The 25,740-nt window shown below is 58.2% G+C and overlaps 2 protein-coding genes across 3 annotated transcripts; one reads left to right on the top strand and one right to left on the bottom strand.

Annotated features, from left to right (window-relative positions):
* Window positions 1-270: 270 nt before the first annotated feature.
* On the top strand, window positions 271-11,381 carry TMEM132A (transmembrane protein 132A). 2 transcript variants are annotated; one of them, XM_051854739.2, is made up of 11 exons: window positions 271-538; window positions 2,921-3,135; window positions 3,305-3,523; window positions 4,086-4,417; window positions 5,330-5,479; window positions 6,515-6,710; window positions 6,810-6,953; window positions 8,297-8,499; window positions 8,812-9,091; window positions 9,480-9,671; window positions 10,102-11,381. In XM_051854739.2, the coding sequence occupies exons 1-11, from the start codon at window positions 439-441 to the stop codon at window positions 11,131-11,133; spliced, it is 3,063 nt and encodes a 1,020-aa protein (XP_051710699.2). In that variant the 5' UTR covers window positions 271-438; the 3' UTR covers window positions 11,134-11,381. The 2 variants fall into 2 exon arrangements, with proteins under 2 accessions (XP_051710699.2, XP_002709237.3); XM_002709191.5 differs by having other exon boundaries at window positions 6,512-6,710.
* Window positions 11,297-25,740, bottom strand: SLC15A3 (solute carrier family 15 member 3). The gene is made up of 8 exons (XM_002709017.5): window positions 24,449-25,740; window positions 20,519-20,808; window positions 18,068-18,215; window positions 15,795-15,905; window positions 14,959-15,127; window positions 12,861-13,019; window positions 12,008-12,163; window positions 11,297-11,604 (listed from the first exon to the last, which is right to left on the bottom strand). Exons 1-8 carry the CDS (start codon window positions 24,986-24,988, stop codon window positions 11,450-11,452), a joined length of 1,728 nt encoding a protein of 575 aa, XP_002709063.1. The 5' UTR covers window positions 24,989-25,740; the 3' UTR covers window positions 11,297-11,449.

The raw sequence follows: 25,740 nt of genomic DNA, 5'->3' as shown, positions 1-25,740 counted from the left end.
ATGCCTCTACAGGTGAGCTGCTTGTGGAGCGGCAGTGAGGCGGAGGAAGCGGCTTTCCCTCCGTGGTCGAGAGCTTCCGAGAGGGAGCCCCCGCAGCAGGAGCACCCCGTGTCCCTCCTGGCTGAGGCGAGTCCGTCCCCTGGGAAGAGCGGCTTTCTTCCCGACCTCGGACCAGGTGGCGCTCTGGGGTTTGGGATCCGCAGGGCACTAGGACCCGGCGGGGCGGAGGGGGCAGCCCATGTGCTGCGCGGCGCTCCCTCCCTCCACACAGCTCCCGCTCCATTGTCTGGGAACTGCAGCCGCGGGGCGGGCGCGCGGGCGGGCGGCGGCAGGGACCCAGCTGGCCGCGCAGGGCCCGCGCGGAGCGGGCGTGAGAGATGCCGGGCAGGACCGCGGCCACCTGAGCCGCCCGCCCAGTCCCCGCCTTCCGTGGGAAGGATGTGCACCGCGATGGCGGGGCGCGCAGCAGCGGCCCCCCGGGGGCCCTACGGTCCCTGGCTCTGCCTCCTGGTGGCCCTGGCCCTGGACGTTCGGAGAGGTCAGCGGGAGGGGAGGAGGGGGGCGGGGCGAGGGGCGGCCGGGCCCGGGCCGAGGCCGGGCGGGAGTGCTGTCCGGGAGCCGGGCGCCTGCGGGGTCTCTGGCTGAACCGAGCGCGAAGTCACCTCGCAGCGTACCCCGAGGGCTGTCGAGGTCCGACCCCGGTAACTTGACCCGGGCCGCTTGCCTCTATGGCTTCCTTCACTTTGCACACCCCGACAACTCCTGACGGAGGCCAGCTTGGCTCAGGGGCTTTCCTCCGGTCCCCGCACCTTCCGCGAGCGCCCGCTCCAGCCGGGGCACCCAGCGGCGCGTCCCCTGTCCCGGGCGCGCCAGCGTCTCCACTGCCCGCTCGTCTGTGGTGTGCAGGACTGCGCTTCCGTGGCCCCATCCCTCCTGCCCTCGCTAGCCCACCCTCCTCGGGAATGGAACGCAGTCCCTGTGCCGGGGACTTGCAAGAGAGGCAGCCCCCGCCCCCTGCCCCAAGAGCTCTCCGACCTTGGAGTCTCCAGGGACGGCCTCATTCTTGCCTTCCTCAGACCTGGCGGGGGTTCCTGTCACTGGGGGAAGGGGACACAGCACCTCCCCTGTGCCTGGGGGTGAGGGTCGGCCCTGGGGGTGGCATGGGTGGGAGCAAAGGGAATGATGCTAAGGAACAGGGGGGCTTGTGAGACGTGCTCTGCCGTCCTTCCCCCATCCGCCGGAGCTGAGCTCTGGGTGATGGGAGTCCGTGGGAGTCACGCTGCAGAGCCTCTGGTAATTATAGAGGCAATGGAGTAGGAGGACGGGAGGCCAGGGGCTACCCCAGGGAGCAGGAGTCACTCACTTGTTAGGCTCTACAGGGACGGGGCAGAGGGAGCATCTCAGAAGCAGACTCCTTGGGGGAGAGCCAGGGAGGAGATTGAAACCCAGTTCCCATCCCACCCGCAGTCCAGCTGTGGGGCCGGCTCTGGGGTTGCTTTCAGCCACCTGCTCTCCACCCCGGGGACCCGACGGGAGCCCTGATAACCCCTGCCATAAAGAGGAGGAGCGCCTGGGCACATCCATTAGGCAACTGCGGTATTCTCTCCTCCAGGCAGCCTGTGCAGAGCCCTCCCTGCCACAGGGTCTCCAGGGGCCTGTCCTACAGGTGAGGAGACAGGCTCCCAGGTGGCAATGAGTGGCCAGAGCTAGGACTTAAACTCAGGTCCAGCCTGAGGAATTCCGGGATGAGTAAGCTGAGGCCCCTAGTTGATAGACAGGGAGATAATAAATCCAGAGGCGGCAACCTGAGTGGCAAGGACCCAGGGGACTGGGGTGGTGGGGGGTGGTGCATCACCAGAAGGGGCTTCCTGGAGGACAAAGACCCAGGGGACTGGGGAAGTGCATCACCAAGAGGGGCTTCCTGGAGGAGGCAGCATTCACTCTTGGACTTGAAGGAGGAGGGAGGCGCAGTAGAGGGGTGAAGCCTGCAGGGTGGAGAGAGAGGTGGTGGAGGGAGAGGCAGGGTAGTCTAGTGGTTAATTCCTGGCTCCCAGCCTCCATGCTCACAGCAGCTACCCTGTCTGACAGCCTCAGAGGGATTAACAGAAGTGGAACCTGGTTCACTGAGTTAATAGGAAAAAGAGAAGAGCCAACACATGTGAAATGTTTCAAATAGTACCTGCCTACAGTTAGTGTTCAAAAAAGGCCTGTTTTTATGATTAGGGCTAATGGTTAGTACTGACCAGTGCAGCCAGCTGTTCCTCTGGGGAGGGACTATTTTGACTCCCTCCTGGGACTGGCAATTCCCACCCCAAACCCAGGACAGGCAAGTGACTTTGCAGACCTCTCCTGTACCCCTCCCATCCCACTCCTGGACTCCACTACCCAGTCAGGGCAGGGAAGAAGGGGTGGGTTGCTATGGTGATGCCATGGGGGGAGGAAGAGAGGATGCCCAGCCAAGTCAGATCGGGGACCCAGGTGCAGAGAAAGGGTGTCTGCTTCTACGAAGCCCACTTCCTCGCCATCTTTTCCTGCATAGACCCTGCCCCAGGGAGAGAACCAGAGACAGGTGGGAAGGGGGCAGGAATGGGGAGGAGCAGACGCCGAGAAGGCTCTGCTGGAGGGAGGAGGCCCAGGCCTGTGGATGGCAGAAGCAGTGGCTCGGAAGCTTGTATCCAGTCCTGGACTCAGATCCAAACCCTGACTGTGTCACATGCTAGCCACATGAGGCTCTGCGATCTTCAGTTACATCACCTGTGAAACGCGAGTGTCACCTCCCACCACCACCACATCCTGGGGGCTTGGGACACACGGTCCTTTTCCTCCGCTGTCCACCGTCACTGTGCCCCAGGACGAAGCTCAGTGCAGCCCCTGCCAGCTCTGGAACTGTCACCCTGTCTCTACCCCTTATCCCCCTCAGTGGGCTGTGACCAGGACCCCCCAGACCCAGTGTACCTGCCAGCAGCCCTGGAGCTCCTGGACGCCCCTGAGCACTTCCGTGTGCAGCAGCTGGGCCGCTACCCACCTGCCAACTCCTCTCTGGGCTCCCGATCTGAGACCTTTCTGCTCCTACAGCCCTGGCCCAGGGCCCAGCCACTTCTCCGGGCCTCCTACCCGCCGTTTGCCACTCAGCAGGTAAAAGGGGGAGGGGCTCCCAGGGTCACCTGTGCTCCCACTTCCCAGAAGGGGAAGCTGGCACCCATAGGGGTTCTCTCCTGCCCACCTGGGGTTGGAAGCGGCATCCCGGTTTCCCAGATCTCACTCCTGTCTCCTGCTGCTTGGTCACGCCTCACTCTCCCTCCAGGTGGTCCCTCCTCGGGTCACTGAACCTCATCAACGGCCAGTTCCGTGGGACGTGCGGGCCATTTCAGTGGAAGCGGCCGTGACTCCAGCGCAGCCCTGTGCGCGGGTCCTGTTCCACCTCAGAGGGCAGGATTGGCCGCCGGGGCCTGGCAGCCTGCCCTGTGCCCGGCTGCATGCCACACACGCGGCAGGCACTGCCCACCGAGCCTGCCGCTTCCAGGTAAGTGGGCTGGCCCTGCTGCTGAGGGCAATTTCGGGGATGGAGAGGAGCAGGCACCCCACTCCTGGGAACTCCGGGGGTGCTGGGCCACCTGACTGCATTCCTGCTCCACCTGCTTTCAGTCCTGGGAAAGCCCACCTGTGTGATTTTGGGCAAGGAAAGTAATCTCTGAGACTCAGCTTCCTCATCTGCAAAATGGCCCAATAACGCTCCAATAACGGTGTTGGAATAAGGAGTGAAAGAGATGAATGTAAGAACAGTTTATAGCCGGGGAATCACTCCACAAGAGTTTGCTTTATTGTTAGTATTACTTCTACAATTGCTCTCCCCACTCTCTTGGAGCCCAGCACAGCAAGCCACAGGAGAGAAGTGTTTCTTGGGCTCTAGGACTCCAAGAAGCCTGAGTTCTTGCTAGGCCGGTCCTGGGTTCTAGCAGGGTTAGGGTGAGGCATTGAGCTGGCTTGCTGTGTCACCTGGTGTATGTTTCGGTCCTGCTTGTGCTGAGATTCCTGGAATTCTCCCGCTCCACTCTGTACCAACCCCGGGCACTGTGTCTTTGCAGCCATCCCTGGGCGCCTGCGTGGTGGAGTTGGAGCTCCCCTCGCACTGGTTCTCCCAGGGCTCCACCACGCGGGCCGAGCTGGCCTACACACTGGAGCCAGCCAGCGAGGGCCCTGGGGGCTGTGGTCCTGGTGGGGAGGAGGACACCCGGGAGCAGGCTCTCCCAGTGGGCGGCGTGGAGCTGCAGGCAGCAGACCCCCCACAGTACCAGGAGGTACCTCTGGATGAAGCAGTGACTCTGCGGGTGCCTGATGTGCCAGTGCGGCCCAACCAGCTCTTCAGGGCCACCGTCCTGCTTCGGCACAACTTCACAGCCAGCCTCCTGGCCCTGCGGTGAGCACCGGGCCCTGGGGCATGGGGAGGGCTGGGAACTTCTGCAGCAGGACCAAGCGGGCACCTCCTCTTCTTGGCAGCCTCGCTGGAGTCCTTGACCTCTGCAACACAGGCATCCACCAGACCCTGATGTGGGAAGCCTCCCCTCTCTCTGGCACCTCCATAAGACTCCTGTGTCCAATAGGGCTGCTCATTCTCTAGGGCCGCTGCTGGGCTCCAAGCAAGGGTAGCAGCAAAGGAAAAGGCTTGGAAAAGGGAAGATGCAGTATCTTGCTCTCATGCCCCCTAGAGGGATGTTTCTCCCTGTCATTCATCTGCAGGTCCTCCCCGCTTGCCACCCTTGCCACATTTGCCCAGCCTGTGGACAGAGCCCCTGCCTGCCCGCTAGGGAGGCCCTCATGCCGTGTGCACACTCCCCCACCTCCCATCTTCCTGGTCCAAATGACCAGGATTTGCAATGTGATTTGCCCTTCCTGTATGTGGGTTTGTGGGGGTCCTGTCTCTGGGGGTCTCCCTGTCTCTCGTGCCCTCCTCTACTCACTGGCATACTCATGAAGCAGATCTTTCCTGGACACTTACCTCATGTCCAGCCCTGGGTCCCCATTCTGAGTGTCTATACTCCGTGTAGGTGGGGCAGGCAGAGTTTTGGTGTGGCAAATGGACAGATGTCACAGCCCAAGGTGAGGTTGGACCAGAACCCGGAGGGCCTTGAATGCCAGCTTAGAGTTGACCTTGTGGGCAGTGGGGAGTCAGAAGTTGTCGCTGGATGGAGAAGATCTATCAGTATGAATGGCATTGAGGCAGGGTCCTCCTGTGTTGAAGGATAGCCAGGAGGGGCTCGGACCACAGCCACGGATCTATCCCACAGTTCAGCACCCCCCTTGACAAACTGGACCTGTCACCTCTCCCCAGGATCAAGGTGAAGAAGGGGCTGCATGTGACAGCTGCCCGCCCAGCCCAGCCCACCCTCTGGACTGCCAAGCTGGACCGTTTCAAGGGCTCTAAGCACCACACCACCCTGATCACCTGCCACCGCGTGGAGCCCACCGGGCCAGACTCCAGGTGGGCAGTTCCCTGGCCCTGGGGGCAGAGGAGGGACAGCTGGTTCTGTAGCACTAGTGGGCAGGGGCGGCAGGTGGCCATGCACACTGTATCCATATCCCCATGCGAAGCACAAGAACAAGCTCTTCTAAGGAAGCTGAATAAAGCAGGTGTAGCATTCATTCATTCATTCATTCAGCCACCATTTGTGCAGATCCCACCACATGCCAGGTACAAGTGCCTGTGAGTCTTGTAGGTGATGGCAGCCTATCCTAGCCACCCAGTTCCTGCCACACAGCTGCTACCTCCACCCCACCCCCCAACCTAATGAGCTACTTCCTCTGGGCCGTTAGTGGGTTCTTAACATTTACAAACTCTTCTTAGTCATGCCTTGTGCCTGGGTCAGGGTCGTGGATGTCACAACCCCCCATGATTCTGACACTTTTCTGATGAATAACCCTGGGCAAGCCAGACACCATGCCTGACCCCCAGCATTCAGCTCCCTCACTTGCAAAATGGGGACAATGATGCATCACATCCGGTTTGTGCAAATGAAGTCAGATGCTGCACATCAAGCACCCAGGGCAGCTCCTGCCACATAGTAGGTGCTTAATCAAAAGGCACTCCATGGGTTCCTATTCAGAGGGTCAAGTGCCCAGTCCTGGGACTTGGGAGTGAATTTCCCTCCTTGGTGGAAAGTGACACCAGGTGCTTTATGCCACCCCCATGGCTTGTGGAAAGCAGAGGTCTGAGGGGAGGGGACCAGCCAGACAGGGGAGCCAGCAAGAGCCCCTGGAGGTGGCTGAGTGACTGCATGGATCAGAGAGGGTCACCAGTGGATAAGGGCTTGGACTCTGGAGCCAGGATGCCTGACTTTAGATAATCACCCTGTCATTTTCTACTTGTGACCATAGGAGAGTTCCCCATCCTCTGGGCCTCAGTTTTGTCGTCTATAAAATGGGGATGATCATAGTGCCTACCTCATGATTCCAGGAAGTGCTTAGCACAGTGTCTGGCAGCTGCAAGCACTCAGTTCCTCTCTCTTCTGGCCAGCAGTCCCCTTGAACTGTCCGAGTTCCTGTGGGTAGAATTTGTGGTGGAGAATGGCACTGGTGGGGGCGTGGCGGTCACTCGCCCTGTCACGTGGCAGCTGGAGTACCCGGGCCAGGCCCCCGAGGCAGAGAAGGACAAAATGGTGTGGGAAGTCCTGGTTTCGGAGCGGGACATCAGAGCCCTTGTCCCACTGGCCAAGGTAAGGAGCCTCTGTCTCTGGCAGGCTGGGGGCCAACTCCCAGGGAGCTCTGTGAGCTGGGGGGCTTGGGGCTGAGTTTCTCCTGCCCCTCCACCCCAGGCTGAGGAGCTGGTGAACACGGCAGTGCTGACTGGGGTGCCCCGGCGTGTCCCTGTGCGCCTCGTCACCGTGGAAGCCGGGGGTGCCCTGGTGGAGGTGACGGAGCACATCGGCTGCGAGTCTGCCAACACACAGGTCTTGCAGGTGAGTGGCAGGTGCCCAGCGCGTGTGAGCACGTGTTTGCGAGTGCACAGCCATGCACCCTCGGTGCGTGGGCTGAAACTGAATTTCAGCTATAGCTCTTTCCTCCTGCCCTATCCGGGCCCAGGAGAAACAGCTTCTGGAGACCAGAAAGCTTAGGGGAGAGGGCGAGACCACAGCTTCAGCTTGCGCCCCAACCACCTCTCCATCGCAGTCAAGTGGGGGTCGTGGAAGCCCCGCCTCAGGCCCCTGCCTTGGCAAATGAGCTGAGCTAGGGGAGTTAACAGCATCTCCCTTGGGGTCAGCAAGTTCTAGTTTGAAGCCCATCTTTGTCCCCCAGCTAGTTGTGTGATCACGGGCAGGTCTCTAACTTCCCTGAGCCTAGGCATGCTAAATGTGAAAGAGGGATATGTCTTTGGGTTGTTGGAAGAATGACAAGCATCTAAGCCAGGATCCAGCAGAGAGCAGGAGGTGAGACCACAGCAGCTGCTGCTGTTAAGATAATAATATCATAATTACATGACGGTGAAAATTACTGTCATTATTGGAGCCTCATAATGACCTGTGAGGTTAGAATGGGGAGGGGGAGTGGCACAGCTTTCTCCCTGTTGAAGATCTAAGTGGGGAGGCACAGAGCCCGCACTTACACGAATCCTGGCCACCTGCATGGAGAAGGTGTCTTTCCCCAATTGTGGCAGCACTTGGCTCCCACTCCTGTGTTCTGCCTGAGGGCTCTTGTGTGGGGAGGTCTGTCCTGCCTCTCCCACCTCTGCCTACCTAGCTGGTTGTCAAAGGGCCCCAGCACCAGTGTCAGAGGCTGGCACGTGCCAACAGCCAGCTTTCCCAGATGAGCCCTAGGTGAACAAAAAAGTGGCCCAGTTCCTCCAGAGCGGGTAGATCTTGCATGTATGGTGAAAATCTTCAACCGAGGGCAGCTGGAGTAATTGGCGAGGTTACCACATTGAGCATTACAGAGAAATAACTGAATTTCAGCTATAGCCCTTTTTTGTTTATTTATTTTCATCTATTTAAAATGGAGAGAGAGAGAGAGAATCTTCCACCTGCTGGTTCACCCCCAAATGCTCACGACAGCCAGGACTGGGCCAGGCTGTAAGCTAGGAGCCTGGAACTCCATCCGGGTCTCCCACAGGGTGGCAGGGATCCAAGTACTTGAGCCACCACCTGCTGCTGATTAGAAGCAGAGGAGCCAGAAACTGATCCAGGCACTGGGATGTGGCATGCAGGCAGCCCAAGCTGTGGCTTAACCTGCCCCCAACCCGCGGTCCATCTTAAAGCTCACACCTGAGTCATAGCTTTGCCCACACCTGCGCTCCACTCTCCCACAGGTGTCTGAGGCCTGCGATGCTGTATTTGTGGCTGGCACAGAGAGCCGGGGAGCGCGGGGCGTGCGGGTGGACTTCTGGTGGCGCCGGCTCCGGGCCTCGCTGCAGCTGACGGTGTGGGCCCCGCTGCTGCCCCTGCGCATAGAGCTCAGCGACACCACCCTGGAGCAGGTCCGCGGCTGGAGGGTGCCCGGCCCGGCTGAAGGGTGAGTGGAGGCTTGCGGAAGCCATGGGACTGAGAGGGCCCCGGTGACCCAGCCAGGCGACCCAGCTGAGGTCTGAAGAACACCTGCCCAGGTGTTCCTGCCCCTCTGCACCGTCCAACCTCCAGCCACTTTGAGAATGGCCCCTCCAAGCTGTCCCTGGTGGCCTGCAGTCACCACACAGTGTCTCTGGCTCCTCCCCCGAGAATGGAAGTCCCTTGAGGTTTCTGTCCATTATCTTCACTGCTATATCCTCTTGAAGATTCTAGGGGACGGGGTGGAGGTGACGCCCTGGCCCCGGCCACCCCTCTGTAGGGATCCGGAGCCCGAGGCCGCGGTGGCCACGGAGGAGGCAGAGAGGCGCGCCCGCAGCTGCCGCCTGCAGTACCAGCGTGCCAGCGTGCGCTTCCTTGCCCCCTTCGCGGCCCACCCGCTGGACGGCGGCCGCCACCTCACGTACCTGCTCGGCCCGGACTGGCTGCTGGACGTGTCCCACCTCGTGGCGCCGCACGCCCGCGTGCAGGACCCACGTGTCGCCGCACTGGAGGGCGGCCGCATCCTGGTTGGCCGGGAACCCGGTGTCACCTCCATCGAGGTGAGCCAGCAGGGGGCGTTGGAGAGCATACCCTGCCCAGACCCCACTGCTGAGAAGGGTGTGGGTGGCCTCCAAAGGGTTCCTGCGTGAGTGGGAGAGGCCAGGGTGTCCCTGGGGAGAGGAGCTGTGAGCACAGTGGGGCTGGGGACTAGGTGAGAATGCTAGGTAGGAGGAGCTGGGCTGTGGGTATCTCAGGGCCATCTGGAGGGAGGAGGGAACGTTCCCCCCCAGGTGTGAGGTTGGGATCCAGGTGTGTCTGGATCATAGAGTCGGGGTGCAGAGGGTGGGTGGAGGAGGGCAAGCTGTGGGGACAGAAACTGAATGCCTTTGGGTGGGGGGCTGTGTGTATAGGAGCCCCCCCACTTCCAGCTCCTTCTCACACCCTCAGGTGCGCTCCCCGCTGTCTGACTCCATCCTGGGGGAGCAGGCACTGGCTGTGACAGATGACAAGGTCTCGGTGCTGGAGCTACGGGTGCAGCCGGTGATGGGCATCTCGCTGGCCCTGAGCCGGGGCACTGCCCATCCTGGGGAAGTCACAGCCACGTGCTGGGCACAGTCAGCCTTTCCCGCCCCAAAGCAGGTGACAGCTGGAGGGTCAGGGGGATGAGGTCAACACCTCCAGCTGGGGGACGATGGCCGAAGGGGATGGGAGGAAGGGGCCTGGGACCTTGACCCCTAACCTGGGGGCATTCAGAATGAGGACTGACTTCCCTGAGAGGTAGTGAGCTCTCTGTGGCTGGAGGTGATCAAGCAGTGGCTGGCTGGAGTGTGGCAGTGGGAGGTTGACTAGTTGGCTCTTACTGAGGCCCCTCCTGATGACTCAGACTCCAGGGCTAAGTGGCAGACAGGTGATTGACGCACGTCCCCTCTCTCCCTGTGTTTTGTCCACCTGCCTGTGTCTCTGTTTTCTCTCTGATCTCCTCCTCCGTGTGGCCTGTCTCTGTGGGAGTGGTCTGTGTGCATGCGTGCGTGCCCTCGCGTGTCTCTGCTTGTGTCCGTGTGCCCTGCAGGAGGTGGCCCTCTCCCTGTGGCTGGCCTTCTCCGACCACACACTGGCCCCTGCCGAGCTCTACGACCGCCGGGACCTGGGACTGTCCGTCTCAGCTGAGGAGCCCAGTGCCATCCTGCCAGCCGAGGAGCAGGGCGCCCGGCTCGGGGTGGTGGTGAGTGGGGCAGGCGCCGAGGGGCTGCCCCTGCACGTGGCTCTACACCCGCCCGAGCCCTGTCGGCGGGGCCGCCACCGTGTGCCCCTGGCCTCTGGCACTGCCTGGCTGGGGCTGCCCCCTGCCCCCACTCCGGCCCCAGCTCTCCCATCTGGCCCCATCCAGGGCCCACCAGCCACAAAGCCCAGCATAGGTAGTGAGCGGCGGGCAGCAGGCAGTGCAGGGGGCAGTATGGATGTGAGGGGCAAGTTTGAACGGGCAGAAGAGGGGGCCAGGGAGGAGGAGGAGGGGGAAGAGGAGGAAGAGGAAGAGATGGTCCCTGCGCCTCAGCGCGTCACAGACCTAGAGCTGGGCATGTACGCCCTGCTGGGAATTTTCTGCCTGGCCATCCTCATCTTCCTCGTCAATGGCATTGTCTTCGTGCTGCGCTATCAGCGCAAAGAGCCCCCCGACAACGCCACCGACCCCGCCTCCCCCCAGCCCCACAACTGGGTCTGGCTGGGCACTGACCAGGAGGAGCTGAGCCGCCAGCTGGACCGGCGGCCCCCTGGCCCGTCCAAGGCGGAGGGGAGCTGCCCCTGTGAGAGCGGGGGAGGAGGGGAGGCCCCAACCCCAGCCCCAGGCCCTCCCGGGGGCACTGCCAACTCCTCCAGCACCCTGGCCCGCAAGGAGGCTGGGGGGCGGCGGAAGCGCGTGGAGTTTGTGACGTTTGCACCAGTGCCCCCAGCCCAGCTGCCCGAGGAGCCCGTCGGGGCCCCTGCTGTGCAGTCCATCCTGGTGGCGGGCGAGGAGGACATCCGCTGGGTGTGTGAGGACATGGGGCTGAAGGACCCAGAGGAGCTTCGGAACTACATGGAGAGGATCCGGGGCAGCTCCTGACCCTGCCCAGCCTGCGAGGTCCAGCGAGGTCGGCCGCCAGCCGGGGCAGCAGGGACAGGGGTCCCGTCAAGGCCCTGGCTGCTCCTCCTGCTCCTTCTCTGGTGCTTGTTGATCCAAGTCCCCTGCCCGGTCCCCTCTGCCCTGCCCCTTGTCATGGACCAGATTGTGAGGAAGGGCTCAGACCCCTTATTTATGGAAACCATTTCATGCTAATGTTGGGTACAGAATAAACCGAGAGGGAAACCACAGCCGGGCCTGCTGCTGTCTGCATCCAGGAGAGACACGCGGAGGGGAGGGAGGAGGGAGGGCGGCGGGTTCAGCCCCTGTCCCTGCTGGAGCCACTCTGGGAGGCTGGGCCCTGAGCCGCCCTCTCATAGCGGCCAGCGATCCAGATGAACAGGAGCGCTGTGACGGCCTGGATGGCGGCCAGCAGGAAGAAGTAGAGGTCCATCCGGCAGTTGTTGATGTTCCCTGGGGAAGGGGATCGGCACGGGTCAGGGGTGGGGTCTGAGGACACTGGGTGGCTCTCTCCAGCTCCCAAGGGTCCCCCGAGGTGTGTGCAATCCCCCATCAGGAAGCTGTGCATCCCAGATTCAAAACACACAAATGCCTCGTGCAAGATGATCCTCCAGCCAGAGGGGCAGAGTTCCAGCAGCAGGAAGGAACCTCTCGGAGGGCCACTGGGGAAACTGAGACCCAAGGAAGAGAGGCCATGCTGTGGGCAACTGGCTGAGCTTGGGCCAGCATCTCTTCTCCTCAAGGGTCCAGCCCACCACTTCACTCTGCCCATGGTCAAAGCAGGTAGCAGCTGCCCACCTCCGCTCCAAGCCTCCCTTCCACCGTGTCCCGCTCCTGGGGAGACCCCCACACTCACCAAAGTCCTCGGGGCAGTGCATCCAGCCCCCGGGCAAGGACAGCAGTGCCACCAGGCTGGAGCCCAGCAGGGAGCCCACCCCTGACAGGCAGAAGAAGATGCCCATGATGGCGCCCTGCATGGAGCGTGGGGCCTCCGAGTAGGCAAACTCCAAGCCTGTGGGGAACGAGGAGGAGGGGCCGCTGGAGGAGCAGATCAGGCCCCCGGCCCCGGACGCTTCCACTCCAGCTTCCCTGGATGACAGTCTGGGTAGCCACGGCCATGCCCCCCACCCCACCCCCCGCCTGCTTCTTTCTCCAGACACCTTTCTGGATGCTGCACACCTGGCCCCAGAGCTCTGTGTCCCCTCCCTGATTGCTCCTGGGCTCCCCATTTCAGCGACAGCTCCTCCAGGCCTGCACCACCCTCACTCCCACTCTCCAGGCCCCTTCCGCCCACCTTCAGCCTCATCCCCCAAATCTTTTGCATTCAGCCTCTTCCATCTCTTCTAAATGTGCCCAGCCCCCCGGGGGCTTCCTGCGTGGTCCCAGCGAATGCTGCTCCTCCTGCCCTCTTGGCACAGCCAGATGGGTCCATCTTTCCCCTGCCAAACTCCTTGAGCAGTATGGGTAGGGAGCACCGTTGCCCTCAGGAGAAACCCCAACTTCCAGGTCTAGCCCCCCCTCCACGCCTCCACCCTCCCTTCCCCCATCCTGAGGCCTGGGGCTTGGCTTATGCTGACCCCTCTGCCCCAAAGGTCCTTCCTGCCACCTGCTGAATTCGCCTCCCCTGAAACCCAGCTGTGGCCTGGGTGAAGGCCTCACCAGACTCTGTCCCTGATGATCGCAAGGGCGGGGGCGGGGATCCAGGGTACCTGGGATGCTGGCAAAGATCTCACTGATCCCGATGAGCAGGTACTGCGGGATCTGCCACCAGATGGACAGTGGTGCTGCGTAGTAGAGGTCCTTTCCGATCAGCTGGGACACTGTCTCGTTGTGGTGGATGTAGTTCAAGCGCTCTCTCTCCAGGCATCCTGCTCAGGAGCGAGTGGGGGGTGGGGAGAATTTGAGCCGGGCCCATCCCAGGCAGCTTAGCCCATGGCACAGCTTGCTTTGTGATGGGCATTATTAAGTAGCCAATGATGGACTGAAGAGCAGGCAAAGAAAAGAATACCAGCCTAGGCGGACCGCGGGTCAGGATTTCAGTGCCAACCCCTCCCTTTTTGCCCTGGCTGTTAGGAAGCTCAGAGTTAGGTTTTGAGCTCAGTAAGAAAAAGTCTCATCAATGACTCTTGTTCATTGAGGGTCTGTTATGTGCTAAGCGCTTAGTGTGCACGCTTGGAACTGAAGAAAGTGAAACAGGCCAGAGCCGCAGAACTGATAAGCAGATGGGACTGGGTTTGAGGCGCCGCATGTTTGGCTTCCCCGCCGGTTCCTTTCATGGCCTCACTGACGGTGAGGTGCCTCTAACCTGGCAGCCAAGTTTAGCCGTTTTATCTCCTTGTCTCCGTTGCTCAGGAGATAGTTGAACTCCCAGTGGAACAGAATGAACCTTCAGCGTGGAGTTAGAGGACTTGGGCTGCAGTCCTGCCCCAGCCACCGGCTAAGCTGTGTGACCTTGGACAAATCACTGCACTTCTCTGAGACCCAATTCCCTTATGCAAGAAGCGGGAAACAAAGTCCCAGGATTTTTTTTTTTTGACAGGCAGAGTTAGAGAGACAGAGGGAAAGGTCTTCCTTCCGTTGGTTCACCCCCCAGATGGCTGCCACAGCCAGCGCGCTGCGCTGATCCGAAGCCAGGAGCCAGGTGCTTCCTCCTGGTCTCCCATGCGGGTGCAGGGCCCAAGGACCTGGGCCATCCTCCACTGCCTTCCCGGGCCACAGCAGAGAGCTGGACTGGAAGAGGAGCAACCGGGACAGAACCCGGAGTGCCGGTGCTACAGGCAGAGGATTAGCCTAGTGATCCAGGGTGCCGGCCCCCAGGATTCTTGTAAGGATGAAATAGGGTGAAACACACAGCTGAAAAAGCATCTCGCTTGGTTTTCACACTTTAGGACAATGGTGTTTATTGAGCTTTCATTTCTGGCTCTGGGCATATTCCGGGTGCCTTACAGACCTCACTCACTTCCTTTAATCCTCACCTCGCCTCCTGTGAGGCTGAACTCCCTTGGGATCCTAAAGTCACTAAGTGAAAAACATGAGACTTAGTGAGCGGAGCCCTTTTGCCTTACAAATGACCTCAAATCCTTTTGAAATGAAAGAAGGGAGGACATTTTAAAAACAAAAAGCCCCAGAGCTCACACTGTGGCGCAGTGGGTTAAACCACTGTCTGCAGTGCCGGTATCCCACCTGGGCACCGGTTCAAGTCCCAGCTGCTCCACTTCCCATTCAGCTCCCTGCTGAATGTACATGGGAAAGCAGCGGAGAATGGCTCAAGTTCTTGGGTCTCTGCACCCACGTGGGAGACTCGGAGGAGGCTCCTGGCTCCTGGCTTCAGCCTGACCCAGCCCCAGCAGTTGTGGCCATTTGGGGGAGTGAACCAACAGATGCAAGACCTCTCTCCCTCTTTTCTCTCTCTGTAACTCTACCTCTCAAGTCAATAAATGATTAAATCTTTAAAAAGAAAGAAAAAGTCCTCAGTTACCACTAAGTGGCTACTTGTCTTCTTTGGAAAATTCATTCCACACATTTGTTGAGGGCCTGCTACTTACTGTAGTGACCAAGAAAGACAGAAATCCCTGCCTTCAAGGGGCTTACAGCCCACTGGGGGAAAGATGTGCCCCTACCCCTGCCAGCATTTTTCCCTGTCTGTCAAAAGAAAGGAGGCTGGCCTCTCTGGGGAGCTTTCTGGAGCAGGGCAGCCCATGTCCCCTGGGGAAGCCGGGACTGACCTCACTGGTGCAGGGGCAGAGACATCAGCCTGGAGCAGAGCCGCCCCCGCTCCCCACCCCCCGCCCCGCATCCTGCACACACCTGCCACGATGACAGAGGTAAAACCAAAGAACATCCCCAGTGCCATCTTCTGCAGAGACGAGGGAAGCAGCTTGCACCGCAGCAGTAAGGGGTCGATCAGGTGGTCCTTCAGAGGGACCAGAATCAACACCACCACCACGTTGGCCAGAAGGAGCCAGGCTTCCGGGATCTGGGCAGGAGGGAGCCAAGAGGGGAGGGCTAGCAGAGGGGAAGGGGCTCTGGGCTGCAGTCAGGGGCCCTCCACTTCAGACTGACCCTCAGTGGCCCAGGGCCAGCCCATTCCCCTCTCTGGGACTACCCTCCTCAGCTGCATAACCAGGGGGGCGGGACCAGATCAGGCAGGATCTCGAATTCTAACTTTTGTCAACTGGTAGTAGCTGCTTGGAACACTTACAAGGCTCAGCATGCAAAAAAATGGCTTGATTGATTAATGATGTCTGCCACTGGCAAGGACGGGGCGTTTAATGGCAACTATGTCATTTATCTGCCATCGCTGAAGAACACCAAGGAACTGGCTTTAGAAAGTTCTTGTGAAAAGTAAGGCTGTAGGTAGTCAAGGGCCTCAAGGGAAGAGGGAACAGGTGGAGTTGAAGGCGGACGTGAGGGTGTGCAGTGGGCAGTGGGGCCTGCTTCAGGGCAGCACTGTAGGAGAGTGATGCTGGCCCGAGTTCTTGGGGGTTGCGGAGCAGGGTATCTCGCTGTAGCACATGTGGGCCTGCCTCCACGTGCTTTTCCTGTAGCTGAGGTCACCCTGCAGCAGGAGGCAGGAAGTGGAGAAAAGAGGACGCCCATAGCCTGTCATGAACCCAGGGCTGAACGCACACTTGGTCTCTCACCCTGTAGCTGCTGTCCTGGGCTCTCAGAGCCGTGGAGCTGTTGGTGGGGCTGGACGGGAAAATGTTCGGGATGTGGAGGTGAAGACCTTGCAGGACGTATGTGGACTGCATCTGCCAGGACAGAGGGAGGTGAGGATGGAACAGAACCGGCATGGAGCTGGCCGCCTTGTCTCCAGCCCCAGGGGCTCCCAGCTCCCAGGAGCACAGGGCAGCTGGGCAGCTGTCCCCTCTCCAAGCTTTGGGCGACAGCCACCTTCCCACCCACCACCCTCCACCCGGCCAGGCAGGGTGTGGCCTTCACTCTGCTGTCAGCTGCTGCGTCATCCCAGAGCCCGGGCCCAGCAAGACTGACCCCTATGTGTCTCTGGAGTAGGCGTGGATAAACAGTTCTGAACCAGGGACGGGAATGACGCGGCTACACCCACAGGGAGTTCTCAGCTGACCCTGAAGCCAGGCTGAGTCCCACAGGTTGACACAGCCAGGAGCCAAACAGGCACTGCCACCCCAGCATGGCTCTTGACTTGGCTGCGAGACCAGGGCCTGGGGGCCCCCTGCCATACCAGTCATCGCCCTTGTAGTGACTACATAACAGAGAGGTCTGGAACACTCCCACAGGAGGGGCCAGCCTAGGGGAGAACACTTGGGCCACTCAGAGCATTTAGCAACTGGATAGTGGGATGTCAATATTCCTACAACCAGCATGACAGAATTGACCATGGGGGCACCCATAGTCCCCATGTACCTGTCCCATCACGGACACCTTCTGTGCCACCCCTAAGAAGGTGGCAAGCTGGCAGCTCCAGCCAATGGGCCTATGGAGGGAGTGACCGTGACTTTCTCTTCCCACCCCCACCAAACACCCCCCCCCCCAACACACACACACACATACTGCAGTAACTTTTCCTTTGAGAAGTGGTATGGGGGGTGGGAGGGAGCTCTCAAACCAGAGAAGTTTATTAAACTAGAGACTGCCCCAGCAATTCTGACTTGTAGTCTGCTGATTCTGAGGCACAGCCAGGCTGGGGAACCATGGTTGCAAAGTGCCCAGTGTACTGGGCTTGCCTCTGACCTGCTGTGGGGCCTTGGGCAACTAACACGCCCTTTCAGCCTCAGCTGCCAAGTTGGAGAGTCTGTACGCTGTGGACACATAAGGAAACTGAGGCCCAGACAGGTGGGATGACTTATTCAAGGAGCTGGGCCTCAGGCCTCTCTCCAGAATTCCTCCTGCTCTACCACCCAGGGGACTATAAAGGGATGGTGTGTGGCAGGTCCCACATCAGCTGGAACATAGCAGCAATTCCCTTTGCTCCTCCTCTTCCTGCATGCCCTGAGCTTCTATGGTGAGAATTGAGACCCATTCAGGGTTTGGGGAGCCAGGTGCCCCCAAGGCAAAAGGGCAGGTGTGGGGAGCAACTAAGACTAGACTAAATTAGCCGGCGCCGTGGCTCAATAGGCTAATCCTCCACCTTGCGGCGCCGGCACACCGGGTTCTAGTCCCGGTCGGGGCGCCGGATTCTGTCCCGGTTGCCCCTCTTCCAGGCCAGCTCTCTGCTATGGCCAGGGAGTGCAGTGGAGGATGGCCCAGGTGCTTGGGCCCTGCACCCCATGGGAGACCAGGAAAAGCACCTGGATCCTGGCTCCTGCCATCGGATCAGTGCGGTGCGCCGGCTGCAGCGGCGGCCATTGGAGGGTGAACCAACGGCAAAAAGGAAGACCTTTCTCTCTCTGTCTCTCTCACTGTCCACTCTGCCTATAAAAAAAAAAAAAAAAAAAAAAAAAAAAAAAAGACTAGACTAAATTACTGGAACTAGGACTAATTCTATGCATCTGATCTCCCACAATATGGCACTGAGAGAGAGCAAACAACTTCTACGCAGCTGCCTCGCCAATTTGACTAACAAGTGGCAGGAGCTGACCCTGCTCCTGATTGGAGGAGAGCAGCGTGCTCGGCGTGTGGGCAGCAGAGCATGGCTTGGTGGAAGAGGACTATAAAGGAGGAGAGAGACAACGTGCACCAGGAACATCTGAGGAACATCTGAGCAGCCCTCGAGAGAGCCGGCCGGCGGTGTGCCACTCCTCCGCGGAAGCGGGGAAAGCAGCGGGGGTGCCGCCCCTCCACGGGGGGGGGGGGGGCTGGCAGCTAACCCAGGACGGCGTCGTTCCTCCGCGAGTGAGGGACCGGCAGCAAACCCGGGAAGGGCCGGGCAAAGAGAACAGCGCAGGGTCCAGTGTCGTTCCTCCGCGAGAGGGGGAGAGACAGGCAGGGTGCTTACCTGGAAGTACACCATCCAGTAGGGCACCAAGGTCACCAAGACCGGCAAGATCTTCACCAGCACCTGGAAGTTGGCAATGTCCTCTTCGTGGGAGGGACCAGGCTGGGGAAACCTCCGGTCAGGCACCAGGTGGGTGCTTTGGGAGTTTCTGTGAGGCCACAGCGACAGCAAATAAAATAGCAGCCACCATCATCATCATTCCCACCACCAGGGCCACCGTTTTCACCTCCACCACCGTCTTTTCAGTTATTCCTACTTCCACTGTCACCATTAATCACAGCCACCATCGCTGCCCTCCTCACCTCATCTCCAATGCTAATGTCACCATCACCACCACCAGCAAGGCCAGCACCCTTACTTTCATCACCTTCAGAGAGCAACCATCATCCTCTCCAGGGGTTTCCATCACTGCCCCATCACACATTTTCACTGTTGGCACCACCACTGTCGGTAGGATCATTATCCCCTCTTTCTTTGGTAGCAAAGGAGGCTGATGGAGACCTATTCCACTCTAGAGCTGTGGCCCCATTGAGTCCTGGGGGAAGTAAGACCAGGGATTGTGGCAAGCAGTCTTAAGGGATTTTTTTGGACTCATGGCATCAGCTTCCCACAGAACCAGGGGAGTTCCATCCCAGGCCCGACACAAGGAGAAGCTATCACAGATCTGATATGCCCGAACTCTCCCTCTTGCCGTCGTCCAAGTCTGTCTTCCTCAACAGTCGACATCAGAGCCTCCTCCTCTGTGACAAGGAGGTCAGCAGTGGAGAAGCAGGGGTAGAGGAAACATCATTACGAGGCAGGATAGGTCAACCACTGCTATAACCTTTACCCTTTGCCCTTTGCCCTTCATTCTGAGGGGTCTCTGATCCCTTGTTGCCCAAGAGCCTTGCATTATCCTCTGAGATTTCAGAAGAAGCAACATTATGATCATCTCCAAAGAGAGCCACCGTCAACTCCTCCCCGCCCAGGATGTAATGTCATTTCTCCACCAACCAGTACATTTCTTTTCTCCTGCCACCGATTCCTGAACGGCCCTGTGATTGCTTTGACCAAGAGAAGGAGGCAGCATGGTGCTCTGGGACTTCCAAGCCACTCACTTAAGAAGACCTGTGGCTTCCCTCTGGGACAGTCCTTCTTGGAATGCCCCCACCTCTTGCTACACGAACACCATGCTGAGAGAAGCTCAAGCCACAAGACGAGGCCACATGAAGGGGCACCAAGGAGCTCAGGCTGACCCTCCCAGTTGGGATTACACCAACTCCAGCCATGTGTGAGCCAACGTGGATGTTCTAGACCTTCCAAGCCCTCAAGTGATGGCAGTGACATAATGAATAGCAGAACTGCTCCGCTGAGCCCAGTCACACACAGAACCATGAGAGGGGATCAAAAGGTTGCCAAAGCCAGTCAGTTTGGGTGTGGTTTGTTAGGCAGCAGTATATAATTAAAGTAACCAGACTACTTGGTACCTGGTGACTCCTCACCAGTTCTCCAGCAATATGTCAGGTTGGGGGAAGCATGTTCCACACCTTTTCCATCTAGATCCTGTTGTTAGTACTAACCAGCTACAAGGTCTGCAGACAAATGTGTTTAGCTTTAATAGTCAATTAAATAAGGAAGGAGAAGGCAGAAAGAACCTACTGCACATAGGCAAGGCCATTAAGAACCTCCCTCTTGGACATCAGCCTATGGTGGGCAGAGCAATGTTGGCTGATTTCTTAAGACTCTGTTATGCTTAATAACAGGGAGTGTAGAATTGTGTTATATCTCAGTGACCTTTGTTGGTCCCATCATCTCCATCATTGCCATTGCCATTCCCATTACTAGTGTTTGCCTTTATCACAGACACCAACACCATCATCCCATCAATATCACCACCATCACTGTCAAGATCATGACCATGGGGCCAGCACCCTGGCACAGTAGGTAAAGTCACTGCCACTGCTTGCAGTGCTGGCGTCCCATATGGGCATTGGTTTGAGTCCCAGCTGCTCCACTTCTGTCCAGCTCTCTGCTTGGCCTGGGACGGCAGTGGAAGATGGCCTGAGTGTTTGGGCCCCTACACTCACGTGGGAGACCTGGAAGAAGCTACTGGCTCCTGGCTTCAGATTGGCACAGCTCCAGCTGTTGTGGCCATCTGGAGAGTGAACCAGAAGATGGAAGACCAACCTCTCTCTATATATCTCTGCCTCTCTTTAACTCTGCCTTTAAAATAAATAAATATTTTTTTAAAAAAAGACCATGACCATTCTCACAGTTATTACAGCTAGAGAGTCACCAGCAATGACACCAACACCGGCACCACCTTGACTTCCACTGTTATCCTCAGTTGATCATGAAGGGCTGTCCACTGGGGCTGACCACAGTGTCTGCCGTCTGGACCAACCCTCCCAAGAGGAAGTACAGTGCTTCTCCAGGCCTGGGGTCCCCCTTCACCCAGAACCCACTCCTTGCCTGGCAGCATGTCGTTGCCACAGCCGAGGACAGCAGTTCTGGAGCGCCAGCTTAAGCATGGAGGACACTTGGCTGCCTGTGGGGGGCTTGGTGATGAAGACAGGCGTGGCAAAGAGGAAGATGAAGAAGGCCAGGCCCACACAGGCCACGGGGATGCTGTAGCCCAGCAGGAAGCTGATATTCTGCTGGACAAAGGCCACTACCAGCAGTGACAGCACAGCACCCAGGTTGATGCTCCAATAAAACCAGTTGAAGAAGCGGCGAGTGGCATCACGGCCGAGATCCATCACCTGCCAGCCAGATAGGGTTGAGAGTGAGGGCGATGCACGTCCAGGGGAACTCTCTGTCCTGCACCCCTCCCTCCCAGAGAGACACTTCTGGGGTCAGTGGATGGGCATTCTGGCATTTTCCTAGTCTCCGATCACTAAGTAGACGCTCAATAAACTGTTGAATGAGTGAGCAAACCCTTCCCTTGGGAGTCACTTGTTAATGAGCAGGACATTTGGGCACAGCTGTTTTTGCATGCTCATGACACACATTGCTTTTTTTATTGTCACCAAGTGGCGTGCACAACAGATGTCTCTGATGCCACTCTGTTCATTTCTGGTTGATTTATTCCTTTGTCTTTGACTGAGCAACCTGCACTCTACATTACTTTTATAGCCAGGAAAAAAGCCAATAAAGATCTCAGTTGTGTTCCACACTATTAAATATGAGGTATGCATATTACTGAAAGAACAGTTACAAGTCTCATTGAGAATTTTCTCTGCAGTTTGGAGATGCAAACATTGCATTGTACGGTGGCCCATCCCTTCTCCCAACTTGCCGCCCTCTGCTATATGCCCAGTCAGATAAGGTTGGCATAATCAGGGGACACAGAGGTGGCTTTGGACACTGCCTGAGAGCAAGTCTGGCCTGGTGAAAAAAAAAATGCCTCTTTGAAGCCCCCTAGCAAGGACAAATGGGGAGAAAATCTTTACCCAGGATTTGGATCAGTCTGCAACAATCAGGCCCCAGGCCCCCTTCTGGTCTACTGGTGTGGGCCAGCTGCACTGGCTGTCCCCCTCCCCATGACCCTGGTCACAGTTTCCAACTCAGCAGACTGGGGTACGGCCCGGGCATCTGTATTTCTACAAAGCAGTGGAGACTCAGAGTCATTTCTCTAGATAAACAGTTCTGCACATTGTTAAACTGACCCCCCTTCCAATAACTCCCCAAATATCAGCACTCATTACCATCCCCCACACAGAGCACATATTCCCACTAGCTAAGAAGGTTTTATCAAGCTTTCTTTTCTGCAGTTGCGTTGATGAGAGAGATACATACTTCGCCCCCTTTGCCAAATGTAAAACTACAATCCATATGGATGTGCTTAAAATTGCTTTGCCTTGGAGACTCTGAGGATTCCTCTTGGTGATGGGAGACGGGGGGCATGCTGACATACCGCAAGTCCTTGCTCTAGACTTTCAAGCAGAAAATCGAAGGAGTCCCACTATGAGAAGCCCCTTCCATTTATTAATTGGAAGTAAATGAATATGACAGTTGTAAAGCCGAGGGGGAGGACAGGTAGCCCATGCAGGACATAAATGAGTTCTTCCAGAATGAGCAGACACACTTTGTTCAGAATGATGGATGGCCCTTTCTGAAATCAGCAAGTATGTTAAACACACGGCTCCTGGGTACAGCAGTCTACCAGATGGTGCCAGCCCCTCACACCCTATCCGCTAACTGACTGTCCCTCCCCTGAATCTGCAGCACCCTCCTCTCTGTGCTGGTGCCCCCACTCCTGTTGGCTCATCTCCTTTCTACACTGCAGTCAAGCCATTTTTAAGGAACTCAAATCCAGCGATGTCTATCCCTGCCTAAATTAACAATGTTTCCACAATGTGTAGGGGTCAGGTTCCCGACCTTCTAAGGCAGCTTGTGAACTCAGTTTTTCTCTGCCCAAAGTCCATTATCTCAATCAATGGAAGAATCTTGGGGTTCTATTAATGCTATGATAGGCTCTGCTCAGAGCCCTGGCTTCCAGTTCTGCCACCAGGAGGAGGGAGAGATGGGGGACACTGGATGGTTGACACTCTTCCTGATCAATGAGGTCAAGGGCACAGGTTAAGGGCACCACCCAGGGGGAAGGGTAGTGGGATGTCAATGAAAGACGAGAATTAAGGAAAGATGGGAGATGTCTATTGGAAAATATTGAGGAACTCCCAGTCTGGAAAAATGTCATCGTTGGTGGGTGAGAAACAGCCAGGGCTGGCCTGGCAGCACACAGACCGCCATCCTCAGAGGAATGAAACCAGGCTGGATCAGTGACTCCTTGGCAAGGACACTGGACACCGCTTGGTGCTGGACCATGGATGCCAGCTGGATGAAATGGTTCTTCAAAATACAAACCCAGGATGGCCATTTGGCCTAGCAGATGTGCTGCTGGTGGGATGCCCACATCCCACATCAAAGTGCCTGGGTTTGATTCCCAGCTCCACTTCCTGACTCCAGCTTTCTGTCAGTGCAGACCTTGGGAGGTAGTGGTGACGGCTCAAATAACTAGTTCCTGCTACCCACATGGGAGACCTGGATCGAGCACCCAGCTCCCGGCTTTGGCTACCCCAGCTGCTGCAGGCATTTGGAGAGTGATCCAGCTAATGGGAGCTCTCTCTATGTCATTAAATATTTGCATACATAAATACATGAACAAAAATTGTGAGTGTAATATGTCCAATTAAAGAAAAACAGAGACAGTTAGGGGCAAAGTGCAATTCGTCCAGTGACCTGGTCATACTACTGCTAGAAAGCTTTTCCCTGGAGCCAGCTTTGTGGTGTGGTGGGTTAAGCAGCCACTTGTGATACCCACATCCCATATTCAAGTCCCAGCTGTTCTGCTGCCACCCAGCTTCCTGTTAATGCACCTGGGAAAAGCAGTGCAAGATGACCCTAGTACTTGGGGGCCGCTGCCACCTACATGGGAGACCCAGTTGGAGTTCCTGGCTCCTGGCTTCAGCCTGGCTCAGCCTGGCAGTTGCAACCATTTGGGGAGTGAACCAAGAGATGGAAGACTAGCTCTTTCTCTCTGTCTCCCCCCCTTTCAGATAAACAAGATCCTTTTTCATGAAAAGGCATCTTTTCCCAGTTCCCCCTTTGGCTGGCGCCTGCTCTCTTGCCATGGCTGTGCTCATACTGTGCGTGCCATTCTGCCTCCTGTTTTTGCTCATCCACACCATCTGTGATTGCTTCAATAATATTCCACATTAGTTTTAATTATTGTCTAATATCCCACTGGGAAGAGCTATCAACATATAACCATGTTGGTAGGCATTCACTCATTCTTTTAGCAAATATTTACTGCATTTCTCATGTGTGCCATGCTCTGGCCAAGGAAAATGGAAAAGTTCAGAGGTGAGGACACTTTCCCAAGGGCCCTGGGACCCCGATGGGCAGAGCTGGGTTTCAACAAGTCTCCCTGACAACCTGGTGAGCAGGAACTGGCTGGTCCTACCCCAACCCATCCCTATGCTACAGAGAGGTGGGGTTCTGGCGGGACCTACGACCCTGTTGCTCTTAGCAGGCTGTTTGACCTGCTCTTTTTGCCATCTTGGACAAGATGATGGAGGTCACGAAATTTCAGTGTCCTTATCTGTAAAACGGCCATAATACTACCCACCTCTTGGGTAGTTAAAACACTTGAAGTGCTTAGCATGGGGCTTGCACACAGACCAAAGGCATCCAACTGTGGCTTTCTCACTAGTCTGGGTTGGGCTAGCACCTCATCTTCTTTCAAATAAGGAAACTGGGTGCAAAGAGGGGAAGCGGTTTGTTCAAGGTCAGGCTTGGGGCCAGAGCCTCCTGACTCCTGGGTTTCAATGTTCTGTCCATTGCTTTCCATTCACAGCCCCTGGGCCTCCCATCATCCCGGCAGGCCCTCCCGCCACTCACCTGGTCGGCTCCGAAGGAGGTGAGGTTGCTCCTGACTGAGCTGGCCGCCAGCGCGAGGAGCAGCAGCCCCGCGTAGAGGGTGGGCGCGCAGTACGGGCTGGGCGAGGTGCGGCTGCACCCGGCCGAGGGGCAGGCGGGCCGCAGCTCGGGCGCGGGCATCTCGCCGCAGAAGGAACGGCGGCCATCGGGGAAGGCGGTGGCGGGCAGCAGGCCCGAGGCGATCAGATAGACCACCAGGCTGAGCGCCACGGCGCCGTGGCGCCCCAGGTACACGTCGGCCAGCCAGCCGCCCACTGGCGCCAGCAGGTAGGAGGCGCCCAGGAAGACGAGCGCAGCGCGGGACGCCTGCTCGCCGGCCCAGTTGAAGTTCTTGCTGTTGAGGTAGAGCACGAGGTTGGCGGCGACGCCGAAGAAGGCCGCGCGCTCCAGCATCTGCACCAGCAGCACCGCCGCTCCCGCTGCCCGCCGCCCCCGTCGGGGGCCCGGCGCTCCGCGAGCCAGCAGCGGCCGCCGCTCCTCCGGGGCGCGCGGCCCGGGCATGGTGGGCCGCCCGGAGCCCGCCCCCGAAGCTCTGCTCTACCCCCGACTTCCGGGTCCCCTCCTCTCCCCCTCCCCCAAACTGGCGGGCCCCCCTTGCTGCCCCCGATCACCCCGGTCACCCCGACCCCTCGCTCTTTCCTTCCCTGCGCTCGGTCGCTCTCTCACTCTACTCCTCCATCATCCTCAGCTCCCAGCTCGCCCCTCCTCCCACCTCCAAGTCTTCTCTCCGCGTCCCCCTTACCCCTTGCTCCCTGTCCCCTTTCCCTTCCTCTCTCTGCTGCGCCGGGCCCTTGACCCTTCCTCCCCCTCCCCCTTTCCCGCTGCCCACCCTTCCTCCCTGCCCTTCTCTGCCCCTCCCCCTCTCTCCTGGATGGTCCCCCTTTCTCAGCTGTTTTCCCCCTCTCCTGGTGACACCTAGGAGGGCAAGGGCCCAGTGGCCCTGCTGTCCCTAAGCCCCGACTGCCTGCTAGCCCCTGCCACTCCCTTCTCTGATCTGCCCCTCCCTCGGTCCCCCGGCTCAGCTTCTCTCCCTCTCTCTGTGTTTCTTGCGAAACTCTGGGCTCCCCTTGGCTTCCCCTTTCCCTGGCCCCCGTGGCCCGCTAAGTCACATGGTGTTTAGTGAGGAGAAGTGAAAGCCGGGGTCACAGGGCTCCTGCCTGCCCAGCTTTCTAAAAACCTCCCTTCCTCCTCTGTCTGCTACCTCCCTTCCCACCTCTGCCAGCCTCCCTGGAGCCTGTGGGAATCTTTCCTTT

This window comes from Oryctolagus cuniculus, chromosome 1, assembly GCF_964237555.1.
Source record: "Oryctolagus cuniculus chromosome 1, mOryCun1.1, whole genome shotgun sequence".
Taxonomy (NCBI): Eukaryota; Metazoa; Chordata; class Mammalia; order Lagomorpha; family Leporidae; genus Oryctolagus; species Oryctolagus cuniculus.
The sequence above is the reverse complement of the archived record's forward strand: the minus strand, read 5'-3'. Positions and strand labels throughout refer to the sequence as shown.

Coding starts and splice junctions, on each gene's coding strand:
- TMEM132A (XM_002709191.5), top strand. CDS start 439: ATGTGCACCGCGATGGCGGGGCGCGCAGCAGCGGCCCCCCGGGGGCCC. Junction 3,136..3,304: donor CGCCGTTTGCCACTCAGCAG/GTAAAAGGGGGA, acceptor CTCTCCCTCCAG/GTGGTCCCTCCTCGGGTCAC. Junction 3,524..4,085: donor ACCGAGCCTGCCGCTTCCAG/GTAAGTGGGCTG, acceptor GTGTCTTTGCAG/CCATCCCTGGGCGCCTGCGT.
- SLC15A3 (XM_002709017.5), bottom strand. CDS start 24,988: ATGCCCGGGCCGCGCGCCCCGGAGGAGCGGCGGCCGCTGCTGGCTCGC. Junction 18,216..20,518: donor TGGCAACGACATGCTGCCAG/GCAAGGAGTGGG, acceptor GTGGCCTCACAG/AAACTCCCAAAGCACCCACC. Junction 12,164..12,860: donor GATCTTTGCCAGCATCCCAG/GTACCCTGGATC, acceptor CGTTCCCCACAG/GCTTGGAGTTTGCCTACTCG.